The following is a 13,464-nucleotide window of genomic DNA, read 5'->3' as shown; positions in this document are numbered from 1 at the left end:
GGGTAGCAGAAGCGACACCCCGCTTGGTGCCTGCCTGCACTCACCAGCCATCGCAGTTCACAGTGCACAGCCAGTGCTCGCTGGAAATGGGACGGGGGTGGGGTCTTGCTGGCCAAGAGATGGCACACAGCGGGGGCTGCACTGATGGACCAGCAGGGGGAGCTGCCGGCCCTGCATGTTGCAGCTTTGCCCCACCACTCACCCTCATTGTTGACTACTTGGCGCCCCTCCCTCCCCCCCCGCCCACTCACTGCTGGTAAGCAGGCAGCTGGTGAGCAGGGATCCAGCCAGCAGCAGGACCTGCCAGTACTGATGGGAGGGAGAGACAGAAAATACGGGACAATTTGCCCGTTTTTAAGAACAAGTCCGGACACCTGCAGGAGGGCTTAAATATGAGACTGTCCCTTTAAAAACGGGATATCTGGTCACCGTAGAGATACAGGTCCAAGGAAAACAACAAAACCTGTATGCAAATCCCTGCCTCAATTTCTTCACTTCTCTGAGAGCCTCTTAGTATTTAGTCAGTGTCCTTGCAGAATCCCAGGACCTTCCTCCTCCTTCTCCAGCACAGCCTTGTCTTCTGGTTCTCGTCTGTGTGTGTGTATGTCTCTCTCTCTCAAAAAAAAAAAAAAACCACCACCCAGTGAGATCCAGTCTCTCTCTCTTTCTTGCCCCCGCCCCAAGGTCAGGTGGCCTCCCTGACTGACATCAAGTGCCTTGTCAGGTGGCCCATTGCTTGGGTACCAGCTTACCTGAGGGAATTAGTTCACCTAGGCTGCAGTCAGCTCATTCTCCAAGCGTGTTTCCATTTAAATGGAGGATTACCTAAATGTAACACCCTTGTTTGCTCTGCATTGTTAGTCCTCTGCCAATTCTTCCTGGAATTCTAGTCCACGATTAAGTAAAAAGACAACAATGAAGGTATAGTGCAGTTTTACAATCAAAATGGTACTCACAAAACAAAATAGAGTTTTGTAGTTTGATATAGAGGCATACAGACATTCACTAATCTATCACATTTGTCCCTTTTCTTGCAAACCTCTTTTTCAGTATCATTCTATGTACTGAATGGCAGGGGTCTGGTGGGGAAAAATTTATACACAATCATATTATTAAAGACTTTTTCATAATACATATGTATATAGTGACCGAATTATGGTTCACCTGGGCAGCCTTATTTCTGGCATTTCCTAACTATTGAGTAATTGACTTTATGACCTTAACATTCTTTTAACATAGCTTTTTGTATTTAATTTCCTTGCTTTTGTAAAAAGATAAGTGAACACATTTTTTAATGTAGAATCATATTAACATCCTCCATGGATCCATCATCATCATTGTAACCCTAAACCTGTAGATTCACAGCTGACATCTCTACCACTTGAAGTAAAGGAGGAACTAATAGCAGTAGTCAGCTCTTGTCTCTTGTGGATCAGCTACTATAAGCAGTTATCTTATACTTAGGCTATGTCTATACTACCACTTACGTTGATATAACTTATGGTGCTCACGGATATGAATAAAACACCCCCCTGAGCGACACAAGTTATACCGACATAAGTGCTGTGTGGACAGCGCTGTCGGTGGGAGAGCTTCTTCCACCAACATAGCTACTGACACTTGTTGGGGGTGGATTAACTGTGTCAATGGGAGAGCTCTCTCCATCAGCATTGGTACAGCTGCGCCACTGTAAGCTGTCTAGTGTAGACATAGCCTTAGACTGTAAACCCTTCTGTCTCTTTGTTCTGTTTGTATAGTGTCTAGCACATTCGTTTCCTAATCCATGACAAGGGCCTTTAAGCGCTACCACAATACAAATAAGTACATGATACACAGTATACTGGTGATTTACACAACTATTTGCTAGACAGCAGAGGAATGCAGGTAATCAGGAATCTTGAGTTCTGTTCTTGTTTTTGTTGGGGGTGTGGTCTAGTGATTAGACATCGTGCACAATCAAGCACATATATTTGGCACATTCTGAAAGGCAGTGTGGATAAGTGGAATTTAAGTCAGTTTCTAACCTGATTCCCCTTTATGCTGCTGGAACAGCGTAAAAAGGCATAGCCCCATAGGGAATTACCCCAGTGCAGGGGTAGCATAGAGCTGGTGTACATGACCCTGTGGTACCCCTCCTCACAGCCCTGGCATAAGGAGTGCTATGGGCATGGCATGTCAGGGGCAGGATGGGTGTTGGCCAAGATGCTCTGCACTCCAGCATTTCTGGTATTCAGAGAAGACTACAGGGTGCAGGTAAGGCTTTAGTAAGTTAGAGCAGCACCAGCCCATGGATCAGCCTAGAATGTGGGTGATAGAAAGTTGGCTTAAAATAATCTTTGCATACCCCCTATGACTATACTTTCTGTGCCGCACTTTCTGAGAGGTGCAGCACAATTTGTGGTCCCTGGATTCTATTGTTAGCTCTGACAGAAATGACTGTGTTCAACCTCTTAATTACCCTGTCTTCTAAAGTGGCCTTGGTTGGTAATAACAATCAAGTGTGCACAGAATTATTAATGTCAGTGAAAGAGCACAGGCTAGAAATTGTGATTTCCTTGTGCTTAGCAGCCTTCCTTTTCTGGCTCCCGGTCAGCAGCGCAGCGGGGGTGCTAAGGCAGCAGGTCCGGTTCCTAGGCGGAGGCATGCAAGCAACTCCATGCTGCTCTCACTCACAGGCACCGCCCCACCCCAGCTTGGAGCAAGGGCAGTGTGCAGAGCCCCGAGGCCCCTCCGCCTAGGAGCCGGACATGCTGCTGGCCACTTCCAGGGCGCAGCATGATGTTAGAAGAGGTAGGAACTAGCCTACCTTAACCGGGCAGCACCACCAATGGGACTTTTAACAGCCGGTCAGCGGTGCTGACCAGAGCCAGCGTGACCCAGTGCCTTATGTTCCACGATCCAGTACTGGGTCGTGACCCACAGTTTGCAAACAACTGATATAGACGACAAAATGAAATTCAACAAAGGCAAATGTGAGGTGCTACACTCAGGGAAGAAAAAACAAATGCACAAATACAGAATGGGAGATAACTAGGTTGGCAGCAGCACTGCTGAGAAGGATCTGGGAGTAATGGTGGCTCACAACCACGTGAGTCAACAATGCAATGCTGTTGCAAAAAAACCTAAAGGCATTTTTGAGTTGCACTAACAGAGGCATAGCATACAAATCATGGAAGGTAATAGTACCGCTCAACTCGGCGCTGGTTAGGCCTCAGCTGGAGTACTGTGTCCAGTTTTGGTCACTGCTGTATAGAAAAGATTTAGAGAAACTGTAAAAAATCCACTGGTAAGGGACAAAGATGATCAAAGGGATGGATTGCAAGCCATATGCGCAAAGGCTGAAGGAGCTGGGTATGTTTAATTTGGAAAAGAAGAGATTAAGGGGGGACATGATAGCGGTCTTCAAATACTTGAAAGGTTGCCATAAAGACAGTAAAATTGTTCTCTCTTACCACAGAGGGCAGCACAAGAGGCAATGGGTTCAAACTACAGCAGGGGTCGGCAACGTTCGGCACGCGGCTCGCCAGGGTAAGTAAAACTGGCCCGGCCCGTTAGGATGTTTACCTGCTGATGCGGCAGGTTCGGCCGATCGCGGCCCCCTCTGGCCGCGGTTCGCCGTTCCGGGCCAATGGGGGCGGCGAGAAGCGGTGCGGGTGAGCGATGTGCTGGCCGCGGCTTCTCGCCACCCCTATTGGCCTGGGACGGCGAACCGCGGCCAGTGGGGGCCGCGATCAGCCGAACCTGCTGTGTCAGCAGGTAAATAAAACTGGCCCGACTCTGGCGAGCCGCGTGCCGAATGTTGCCGACCCCTGAACTACAGCATAGAAGATTTAGATTAAATCTCAGGAAAAATTTCCTAACTAAGAACAGTAGGACAATGAAACAAACTGTCTAGGGAAGTCATGGAAGCTCCTTCACTGGAGGTTTTCAAAAAGGCTGGATAGCTAGGGTGACCAGATGAGGGGAAGAAAATATTGGGACACATTTGGGGGGGGGGGGCAGAGCAAAAAAACAAAAAAAGCCGAGTCCTGCCCCGGCTGAGCAAAAAAACAAACAGTGCTGCCGGCGGATATCGGGACAAAATGCGTCCCAACCAATCTTTTATTGGGACTTCTGGTCACCCTATAGCTATTTGTCTTGAATAGTTGACTCAACAAATCCTGCATCTTAGCAGGGAGTTAGATTTGATGGTCCTTGTGGTCCTTTCTAACCCTATGGTTCTGTGATTCTGTGGAAATAGATTACTCAAATAATGCCTTGGTTGAATTTAACTATTTAGTATTGTGAGAAACAAACAAAGTCATTATTCAGAACTATCTGATTCCTGAAATTCTTGACAATGTAAAATCGAACTAATCGCATTTTAAAATATAATGAATCAACTGAGCTACAGTTAATATACATTTCATTTTGGAAATCTTCATAAATCTTTAATTATTGGCAGTTATTGCTTTCTACTTACAAGTTTTACAATTTGCATTTCATTGTCTTAGCTGATCTTGTATAAGCACAAAAGAGAACTAGTGTAAAGTCACTTTTCTCTGTGATAGTTTTAGCTCTGCTGGTTATTTATACAAATAAATAAAAAAAACCTGTTAGTGAAACATTGATGGTTGAGATTTTATGCACCCCAAAGTCATGAAACCGTGAAACTCAAAGTTATGGTTCCCACAGCTATTGTAAGTTGGCCACTTGTGCATATGTAATGTTTGCCATTGGTCTTTTTGCACATATATGTTAAACCAGAAGAATTATCACCAAAGTTATGAGGGCTGTGGGAACTGTAACTTAGAATTTTATGGTTTTTGCTTGTGTAAAATCTCACTCATGAACGTTTTCATTTAATGTACCCTTTTCTTTTTCCCTAAAAAGGGAAGATGAACAAAAAAAAAGAGATGAAAGAGACGCTTCCTTGGCTTTTTCATACTTGAATAAGTTTACATTTGAAAGTGTTCTCTAGCAACTCTCTCAAATGCAAAAGTGTATTTAGCTGAATGAATGGGTATTAGACTGTGCTTACAATTGTTTGTGTCCTTCTGGCCCTGCTACTGTAAATACTGTGCACTTGGAGAGTCTTTGCCCTGTAATTTACTGTTTTCAGCATGTGAACTTTGAAATAAGGGTGTCTCATGTCCAAGACAGCCCTTGATAAATCATCCAGTAGGTTACTAGAGATAATATTTATCCTCTATTCTAACATGCTTGAATTACATCTCAAGTGTGACCAACGTTGAGACAGTTGAAGCCTTTACTGAAGTTAGACATTTACAGCATAGTTCTGAGAAGTAAAACTAAGCAACATATTGGTTTCAGAATGAAACCCCACTGAGGCATTGGTCATAGCAGCAATTCACAATTTTCTAACTGCTGAGTCCTGGTCTCCCCTCCCTGGCTGCAGAAGATCTTCTAGTAGAACCAGTGAGGTTCTGCTATATAGAGGGTAGTATAATGAACTATATGTGTGATTTTTTTTTTCTTTCTATTGGCTGATGTACTGAGAGGGTAGTGCATCTACTGGATGGTAGGAATCTTCTTTAGCTTTAGGGTTTTTTGGAGGACCAGCATTCAAGGCTCAGCTCCTCAGACTTGTGTGTGATTTGTGTCTCCAAAACATGGATACATTACAAGAGAAGATTTGGGGATCTAATAATGCGGATGGGCACATGTTGCAGAGTCCAGTTTCACTGAAGCAGATCCGTTGGCTATTCCTCTTGCTTAATGGGAGCCATGAGAGCATGGAGACTACTCCAACAAAGAGATTTAGGTAGTGGTTCTGGTGTTGAAGAGTGGCCTCAGGGCAGGGTTAAGGATTCTTCTCTTCCTCCCTCCCTGCCTCAATTTCTGGAGGAATTCTCCAGCAAATAGTCTGGTTGTTGATCTTTATGATGAAATAGGCATGTACTAACTCAGACATGCACATGCTGGGATCTGTTGAGGCTCTCGTTTATATTTCTGTTGCAAATGTTTGCCTTAAATAACAGATCCAAGGGATGGGAAGGAATAAGAACTAAGCCTCTTGAAATTATTATTTTCCTAGCCCTGATTCATGTTGTAATATCCAGAGACCACCAGATGTACTTATTAATACAATAGTAAGCACGTCATCCATTTTCTGTAATAAACAGTAATTATAAATCATTATGTTTATGTATGTGTTGTTCTAAATCTTCCCATAGATCAAATTGTGTCCTAATTTCAATTATAAACATAGTAACAGGAAGCTTTATGTATCCATTTAAAAAAGATCAGGAACCTAATCATTTTGCAATGGTGTCTCTCCCCAGAAATAATACTTAGGACCTTGAAATCGAGAAATGGTTTCCTTCTGAACCAGTCGCAAATGAAAAGCCCTTTAAGTGATTCACTCAGCAGATTACTCAAGTCTAGAATTTCTGAATTGATCAACATGTTAGGCGATAAGATAGCCCGGCCTTTGGTTTCTGAATGTCAGAAAAAGCCTGAAATATATTAACACATATATATTAATATATATTAATTATAGCAATATATTGAAACATGTTATACCATTCTAACAACATTAAATAATAAAACACACTTGAATTCATAATAGCGGATTTGAATTGTTATTCCACAGTCTCTCTTCATGGATGCTTTTACTTTCTGTGAGTTTACAAACTCATCTCCAAGCTGATTCAAATATTTTAAATGTAAACACTACCAGTTGAGTTAGCAATTTCTTGTATCATTTTGTAACTCCTAATGATTCCAGTCATTATGTATGGAGGTGATAGCTAAAGTACAGTTTTGAACACATCCTACATAATTTAGCATTCCAGGATTTAAGAACTTTTTACAATCTAATTAATAAATCTTAGTGGAAAGATAAATATTCAGAAGTACATAGTTTATTTTAATATTTGTATTAGAGTAGATATAAAAGTACCGATGTTACTTTTCAATATAAATATATTATGTCATAAGCAAATTAACATATCAGGACAAGATGTTTGTTTTGTAGATGTTTATAAATAAAACTATAGTGTCAATGCAAAATAGTACTTGCTCATGCAAGGCTAAATTAAGGCACACTTTTGCTACCACTTTCTTTCCCCTCCAAATAATCAGTATAATAGATCTTGGCTGTTATGACAATGAATGATCTAATATATTTCTGTTCTTGCTTTGTATTCCTCAGTGGGTTACGTTTACCATATTGTATCTTTTTGTAGACCCTTTTAGCACTGTGCAGAAATTGAGATGGTGAGATAAACGTTTGCAACATTCTTTGATTTTTTTTCCCTTTCTCATTACTTGTGTTTTTCATCTCCCTGCTTTTTGCATTGAATGACACAGCTGCTAGCCGGGATGATAGCAGAGCCCGCTTTTCTCTCTGAGTATACTATCTTTGCTTTGGATCCCAAACGACCTAAACCACAGAGTGACAGTGTGGTGAGTCCTCCTGCCCTTTTCAGTGATGCCTTTAGCAGGGGGAGGAGAATACTGTTAATTCTAGAAGGCAAAACTAGTGCTGCTTATGGCTTATAGTCTCACAAAGGCATCTTGACTACCCTCTTGCTAACCCTGCACTAAAATTCAGGGGTAATACCTGATAGCTCATGGCTGGTGTGCTGTATGATGTGAACTTATTTTAACACAGAAAATTAACATTGTTCTGTTATACAGGAAAATGCATTCTTCCCAAACTTTCAACAAACAATCACCACATAGGTTCGTATGTTCCTTGCCTACAATCCATAAATGCTGCTGTAAGTCACTCTGCTAGTTTTTAATGTCTGTCTTTGGATATTTGAAGGAAAATGGGTATGATAAACATTGATGGTAGTGCTTTTTCTGAAAAAGAACTTTAAAAAGTATGCTATTTGCAGCATATATTGCTATATAGCGTATGTACTCGTTCATAAGCCGAAATTTTTTAATAAAAAAGGGAAGCACCAGAGAAGGGGGTTAGCTTATGAATGGGTATAGAGAGGGAGAGGTGGGACACAGCCACTTCCCCCAACAGAGGGAGCAAGGAGAGGCAGCACAGCAAGCAGAGCCAGAAGAGAAGAGGCGGGGCCAGAGTCTCTCCGCTTCTGGCCATGCTGCTCTCCCCCGAGCCTCCGAAGCAGCTGTAGCTCCGGGGCTGGCAGGCTGCAGCCATGTCGCTTGGCCCCACCCCCCGGAGCACGCTGCGGCTGTGCTGCCTGGTCTGGCCCGCCGGAGCAGGCTGCGGCTGCACTGCCCAGCCTGCTAGAGCAGCTCCAGCCAGGCCAGAGACATCCTCTCCTGGCCCTCCCCAGATAAGGTGGGAAGGGATGGGATGGGGAGAGTGTGGTGATCCTGGGCTAGGGGTGGGGTCATGTGGGGGGTGGTCACAGGGGTTATTCCCCTAACTCCCAGCTTCTCTTCCCCCCCCGCCCCCCCCCCCCCCCCAAAAGTTTCCCCACCAATTGCTGTCCCAGCTCGTCAAGGTAAGCAGCTGGCACATCAGGACACTTTGTTTACTTAGGTTTACCTCCGTGCCTGCAGATGCTCAAGGTAATCAAATCATCTTGGCCCACCAGCGGCTTATCCTGATGGCCCGGGAACCAAAGTTTGCTGACCCCTGAATTATAGGGTCAGCTTATGAACGGGTTATACATTTTTTTTTTTTCCATTTTTACTTATCCATCTTGGGGGGGGGGGGGGCGCGAGGGGGTCGGCTTATAAACGAACCGGCTTATGATCAAGTATATACAGTATAATGGTAGCAGAAAACCGTTTTCTTACATACAAATTCAGCCATGTCTAACTGGTGGCATGACTGTTAGTGCAATAGTGTGCTATCACTCGGGCAAATACACTTAACTCATACTTTTTCAAATGTATATTCCCTTGTCTTGTGCATTGTAAAAGCAATGTTTCCAGTCTTGGAGCTGGGTGAAAAGCAAGAACAAGAAGAGTGGAGGAGGAAGAACAAACACACCAAGGAATGCTATTTCCAACCTGAACCAAGGTTTCCTTTTAACACATCCCTCTTCTTTTGACTGTTTCACGTACCTTATTCCCTCAGAATCAGAAGAATGGCTGCCTTCTATGATCTAGTGTTACGACATTTCTGGATATATAGTGACTGGAAAATATAACATTTTCAAGGGGCTCTGGTTTCCCCATTCTTCAGTATTTACACTTGGCATCCACTGAAATGGCTGCTTTTTGTTCCCCATATAGAGGGGAAAAGAAATATGAGAAGTCACAGAAAGTGTTAGGGGTGAATAAAGTATAGGAAAAGAATTGGGATGTGACCTGCAGCCATACCACTTTGTGCTTTTGATCCTATCTTGCAAGTTAAGCAGGACTGGACTGGAGGTGGTCCTTGGAAGAAGCTTCACAGATATTTGAGTTCTATGTTGATTTAGTATGTGGAGTAGTTCCCTCAGTGTTAGTACTAAATTAGTCCTTTACTATGGTGCTAAGAGGACAGTGAGATGCTGGAGTGGTGCCCTGTTTCTGCTGAGATATAAACCAGAGATGCTAACCAACTAACATTAGAGATCCCATGGAACTTGATCAGTACCTCACTCTCCTGGCCATGTTCAACTCTGGGCCATGTTCCAGTTTAGATACTTTCTGCATATCTAAACTCTCCCGGCAGTTATAATTAGATTCTGTATTCATTTGTGCTTCCAGTGATAGACTGTTGTGCACTGAAAAACAGCACACTATGTAGTATCCTAGATGGGCTTCATTTTGGAGCATATATTTCTGTGTATGCTGAAGTGATGGCTGTACATGCCCTCCCTGGGACCCCTAGCTGCACAAATACTCCCCTCTCCCCCTCAAAAAAAGATCATGTGAGGTTTAGCATTAATGGGTATTGCCAGTGTTTTTAATAATGCTTCATTTGTGGCTCTGCCACTTAATCCTTTTCTAAAAATAATACAGTGTGCCCGTGGGGGGCAAGAATGAGAGGGACAGGAGGTGATCATGAGAACAGTTTTTCTTGACTCCCTTTGATATAGGGAATGGTAGGGACAAAATTAACAGTTTAAATAAAAAATACTTATTTAGATGAGTTCAGGACACTGGAAACTAAATGTTAAATTAGAGCTCAACTTCCTAGGTTAAATTAAAAATGAAAGGAGAGTGGATTTTTTAAGGCTATTTAAAGGATGCATCTGATATAGAAAACTGGAGTATAGTGAGGAAGCTGTGAAAGTCTGGTAGCTCTGAATTAGAGAGAATTCTTTTATTCCTTGTGTTCTATTGATTCTGAGAAGGCTGTTCAAGGTGAAATATTATTCTCAGGTGAAATTCTTGTGTGTATGAGAAGTCAGATTGTGGGGGGGAAATGTACACTAACCGCTTCCTACCCTACTCCCTCAATTTCAAAATTTACATACAATCCCCAAATAGCTGGATTTTTCTGAAAAATGACTGGTAATAAGATAGTTAACAATTTAGACACTTAAACTACCTAAACTTTCAGATTTACCCCTCCATTGAGGTATATGGATCAGTTCACACCTCTCAGAGCTATAGGGAATGGGGGGGTTAGATTGGTCAGGGGTTCTGGGGGGGGGCTGTCGGGAGAAAGGGGTGTAGAGAGCAGTTGGGGCAGGCAGGGGACAGGGAATGGGGAGGTTAGATTGGCGGGGGTTCTGGGGGGGGGCCTGTCAGGAGAAGGGGGTGTAGAGAGCAGTTGGGGCAGGCAGGGGACAGGGAATGGGGAGGTTAGATTGGCGGGGGTTCTGGGGGGGGCTGTCAGGAGAAGGGGGTGTAGAGAGCAGTTGGGGCAGGCAGGGGACAGGGAGCAGGGAGACTTAGATGGGGTGGGGTCCTGGGGGCAGTTATGGTGGGGGGGACAGGTAGGGGGATTCTGAGGGGGCTGCGGTGGGGCTAGGGCGGCACCCCGTGTCCTCTTTTTTGATTGTTGAAATATGGTAACCCTATGTAACATGGCACTGTGTGTAGTGGTCCATTTTTTGTCCTTAGGTGGTACATAAAATTAAACCGCTATTTCCATTCACTACTACAAAACAATAATTTGGTGTATATTCTTTGAGGGCTGTGTGTGTGCATTAGAACAACCTACAAAAAGGTTAACAGAATTAAGATTAAATTGTTAATTGTGTACTGTGATGGGGGATAGCCGGTTGTGATGCTTCTGGGGTTCACCTAACACCGGGGGTGTTTCTATGCTCAACAGCTTTGGCTCAGCCCTGGCACCAGCAGCCTGCTTACAGTACACCTTGGCTTCTGCCAGCCTGGTTTCTCCTTGCAGGGGGATACCAATAGCCCTTGCAGTCCCGAGTCTTCCCAAAACTATATCCTTTGCAGTGCTCCACCCCTCCCACTGTAGCACTCACAAAGCCGTATGAAGTTCACTGCTTCTTTAAAAAGACAGTACACAGCACCAGCCTGTTGGTTTGGCCGAGATTTTATTCTTCAGTTGAAACGCTGCACTGAGATGGTTTTGTAATAAAACATGATTAAGTTTATTAACAAAGAACAGATAATTGTGATACCAAATAGAAGAAATTAGGACAGACATGGGGTTACAAATAAAAATATGCATCTAAGACTAAAACCTAATTTAACAAACTAGAGTCTTTTGTTTTCTCACCACAGTCATTCTTCCAGCATGGCTGGCCAGTCCTTAGTCAGGCTCCACCACAGAGCCCAAAGCACATGGTTTCTTTGGGCATCCTTCACCTGAGGAGACAAATAGATTTCTCTGTTTCTATTTTTAAAATTTCTTTGGTTTCAAAGTCAGAAAGACCTCCTGGGAGCTCAGCTTGCTGCCCACCAAAGAGCTGATGCCATGTTAAATTTTGTAGTCTTCCTGTTGTGATAGTTAAGTGGTTGTCTCCTCCACTTGCTAATTTGATGGCTTTGTTTACCTAGTATGTACTTTTATTGTCTCTCCTTGCCCAATTTACATTGGAGACACATTCAAGTGGGCAGAACCACATTCCTTTGTTTATTGAGAGGTGATTTAAGCCCCTCCTGCCAAATACGTTGTAAGAACGTATTTTCAGTATATAGTTATAATCTTTCATATCACATGTAAATACACCACTCATAATATTAATGACTGGTGTGTTACAAGTTCGCATGTGATACCTGACATCTTTTAGATACAGATTATGACAGCAGTGAGTTGGAGTATGCTGAGTTAGTCAGGCCAGCTGAGCCTCTGTGCCAGATAGCAGTGAGCCCTTTCCCCTCTGGCATTGGGGTGCTCTTAGGGTCACAGTGGTGGTGTATTTTGGTTTCAACTTTGAAACTACATTGCACAGTAATCTTTATAGCTGCCGTTCTTGTGTCAGTTCATATGTTTTTAATAAATATAAATACCTGATTGAAACTAGTAAATACTGTTGCTTCAGTCTAAAAAATGTTAACATACTTGTTTATGAAACAGACATATAAAACCTTCACAACTCTGTGCTAAATCCACGATATGGCCACCAGGTGCATCTTGTATCTGATGTGTGTTGCTTACTTAGGCCAGGTCTACACTCAAACTTAAGTTGACCCAGCTATGTTGATCATGAGTGTGAAAAGTCCACACCCCGAAGTGATATAGTTAAGATGACCTAACCCCCAGCATAGATAATGCTAGGTTGACACAAGAATTCTTCCATCAACCTAGCTACTGCTTCTCGGGGAGGTGGATTAACTATGTCGACAGGGGAACCCCTCCCATCTCTGTAGTGTCTACATTGAAGCAATACGGCAGCATGGCTGCAGCTGTGCCATTTTAATGTCTCAAATGCAGACAAGCCTGTAAACTCATTGCAGCAGGGATTGTCTGAGCATAGTATTGGTACTGCACAAATGATGAATCAGAAGTTTATATTTTTATTTAGGTCTCCCTAATTACTAGCTTTCTAAGCTAGAAAGTGAAAACTGAGAGCCAGGGAGGCAATTGTGAGTAAAACCTATTGAAAGCTACGACAGCCCCATAAGTGGAATACATAGGGACTGTAGGGAAGCAATAGTTGTCCCAATAAACTTGATATTTCCTTTAGCAGTGCAGTCCTCTTAAGGAGTGCACAGATTTTGTGCTCAGTGTAGACAGAATACAACTTTCAAAACTAAACAGACTTTCTATGTGGCTTCTTTTATTGCTCATTTCACTCAGTGTCAGTTTGGATGTGCAATGTGTATCGCTCTCAGGCTTTCTTGTCTGTTCTGGATTCCCTTCTTCCTTGGCACCCTGAGTCCATCCATCCCTTCTGAATCCACCAGAAGCCCTTTTTAGCTTATAGGAGTACACTTCCTCTTTCCCGTGCTCCTCCTTTTAGTTTTTACAGTAAATATATACAATATAATTTCATTGTAGACATATTGTGTTAAACCCAACACATTTGCAATTATAGTAATATCTGAATACTTTAACTGCACATGTCTTGCATATGATGGCTTACGTACAAGTGTTTGTGTTAAATTAATCTGCCATACCTTGATTTAAAAATCCCTTTTATATAATTTTAATGTTTCCATTATAATGTAATT

General features: G+C 43.0%; 1 protein-coding gene across 5 annotated transcripts in view; it reads left to right on the top strand.

The window, feature by feature from the left end:
- The window catches only part of GOLGA4 (golgin A4), a 116,614-nt gene that overhangs the window by 18,749 nt on the left and 84,401 nt on the right, over positions 1 to 13,464 (top strand). For 2 of the 5 annotated variants that reach the window (XM_054019384.1, XM_054019383.1), the window contains exon 3: positions 7,315 to 7,410. The exons of 2 other annotated variants lie outside the window; for them this stretch is intronic. In XM_054019384.1, the coding sequence (XP_053875359.1) occupies positions 7,315 to 7,410 (96 nt within the window). Of the gene's footprint in view, positions 1 to 7,202; positions 7,222 to 7,314; positions 7,411 to 13,464 lie in introns of those variants that run through there. One more of the 5 variants, XM_054019387.1, reaches the window with a different exon arrangement.

Source organism: Malaclemys terrapin, chromosome 2, assembly GCF_027887155.1.
Source record: "Malaclemys terrapin pileata isolate rMalTer1 chromosome 2, rMalTer1.hap1, whole genome shotgun sequence".
NCBI lineage: Eukaryota > Metazoa > Chordata > Testudines > Emydidae > Malaclemys > Malaclemys terrapin.
Note: the sequence above shows the minus strand (reverse complement) of the source record. Positions and strands in the feature narration are given on the sequence as shown.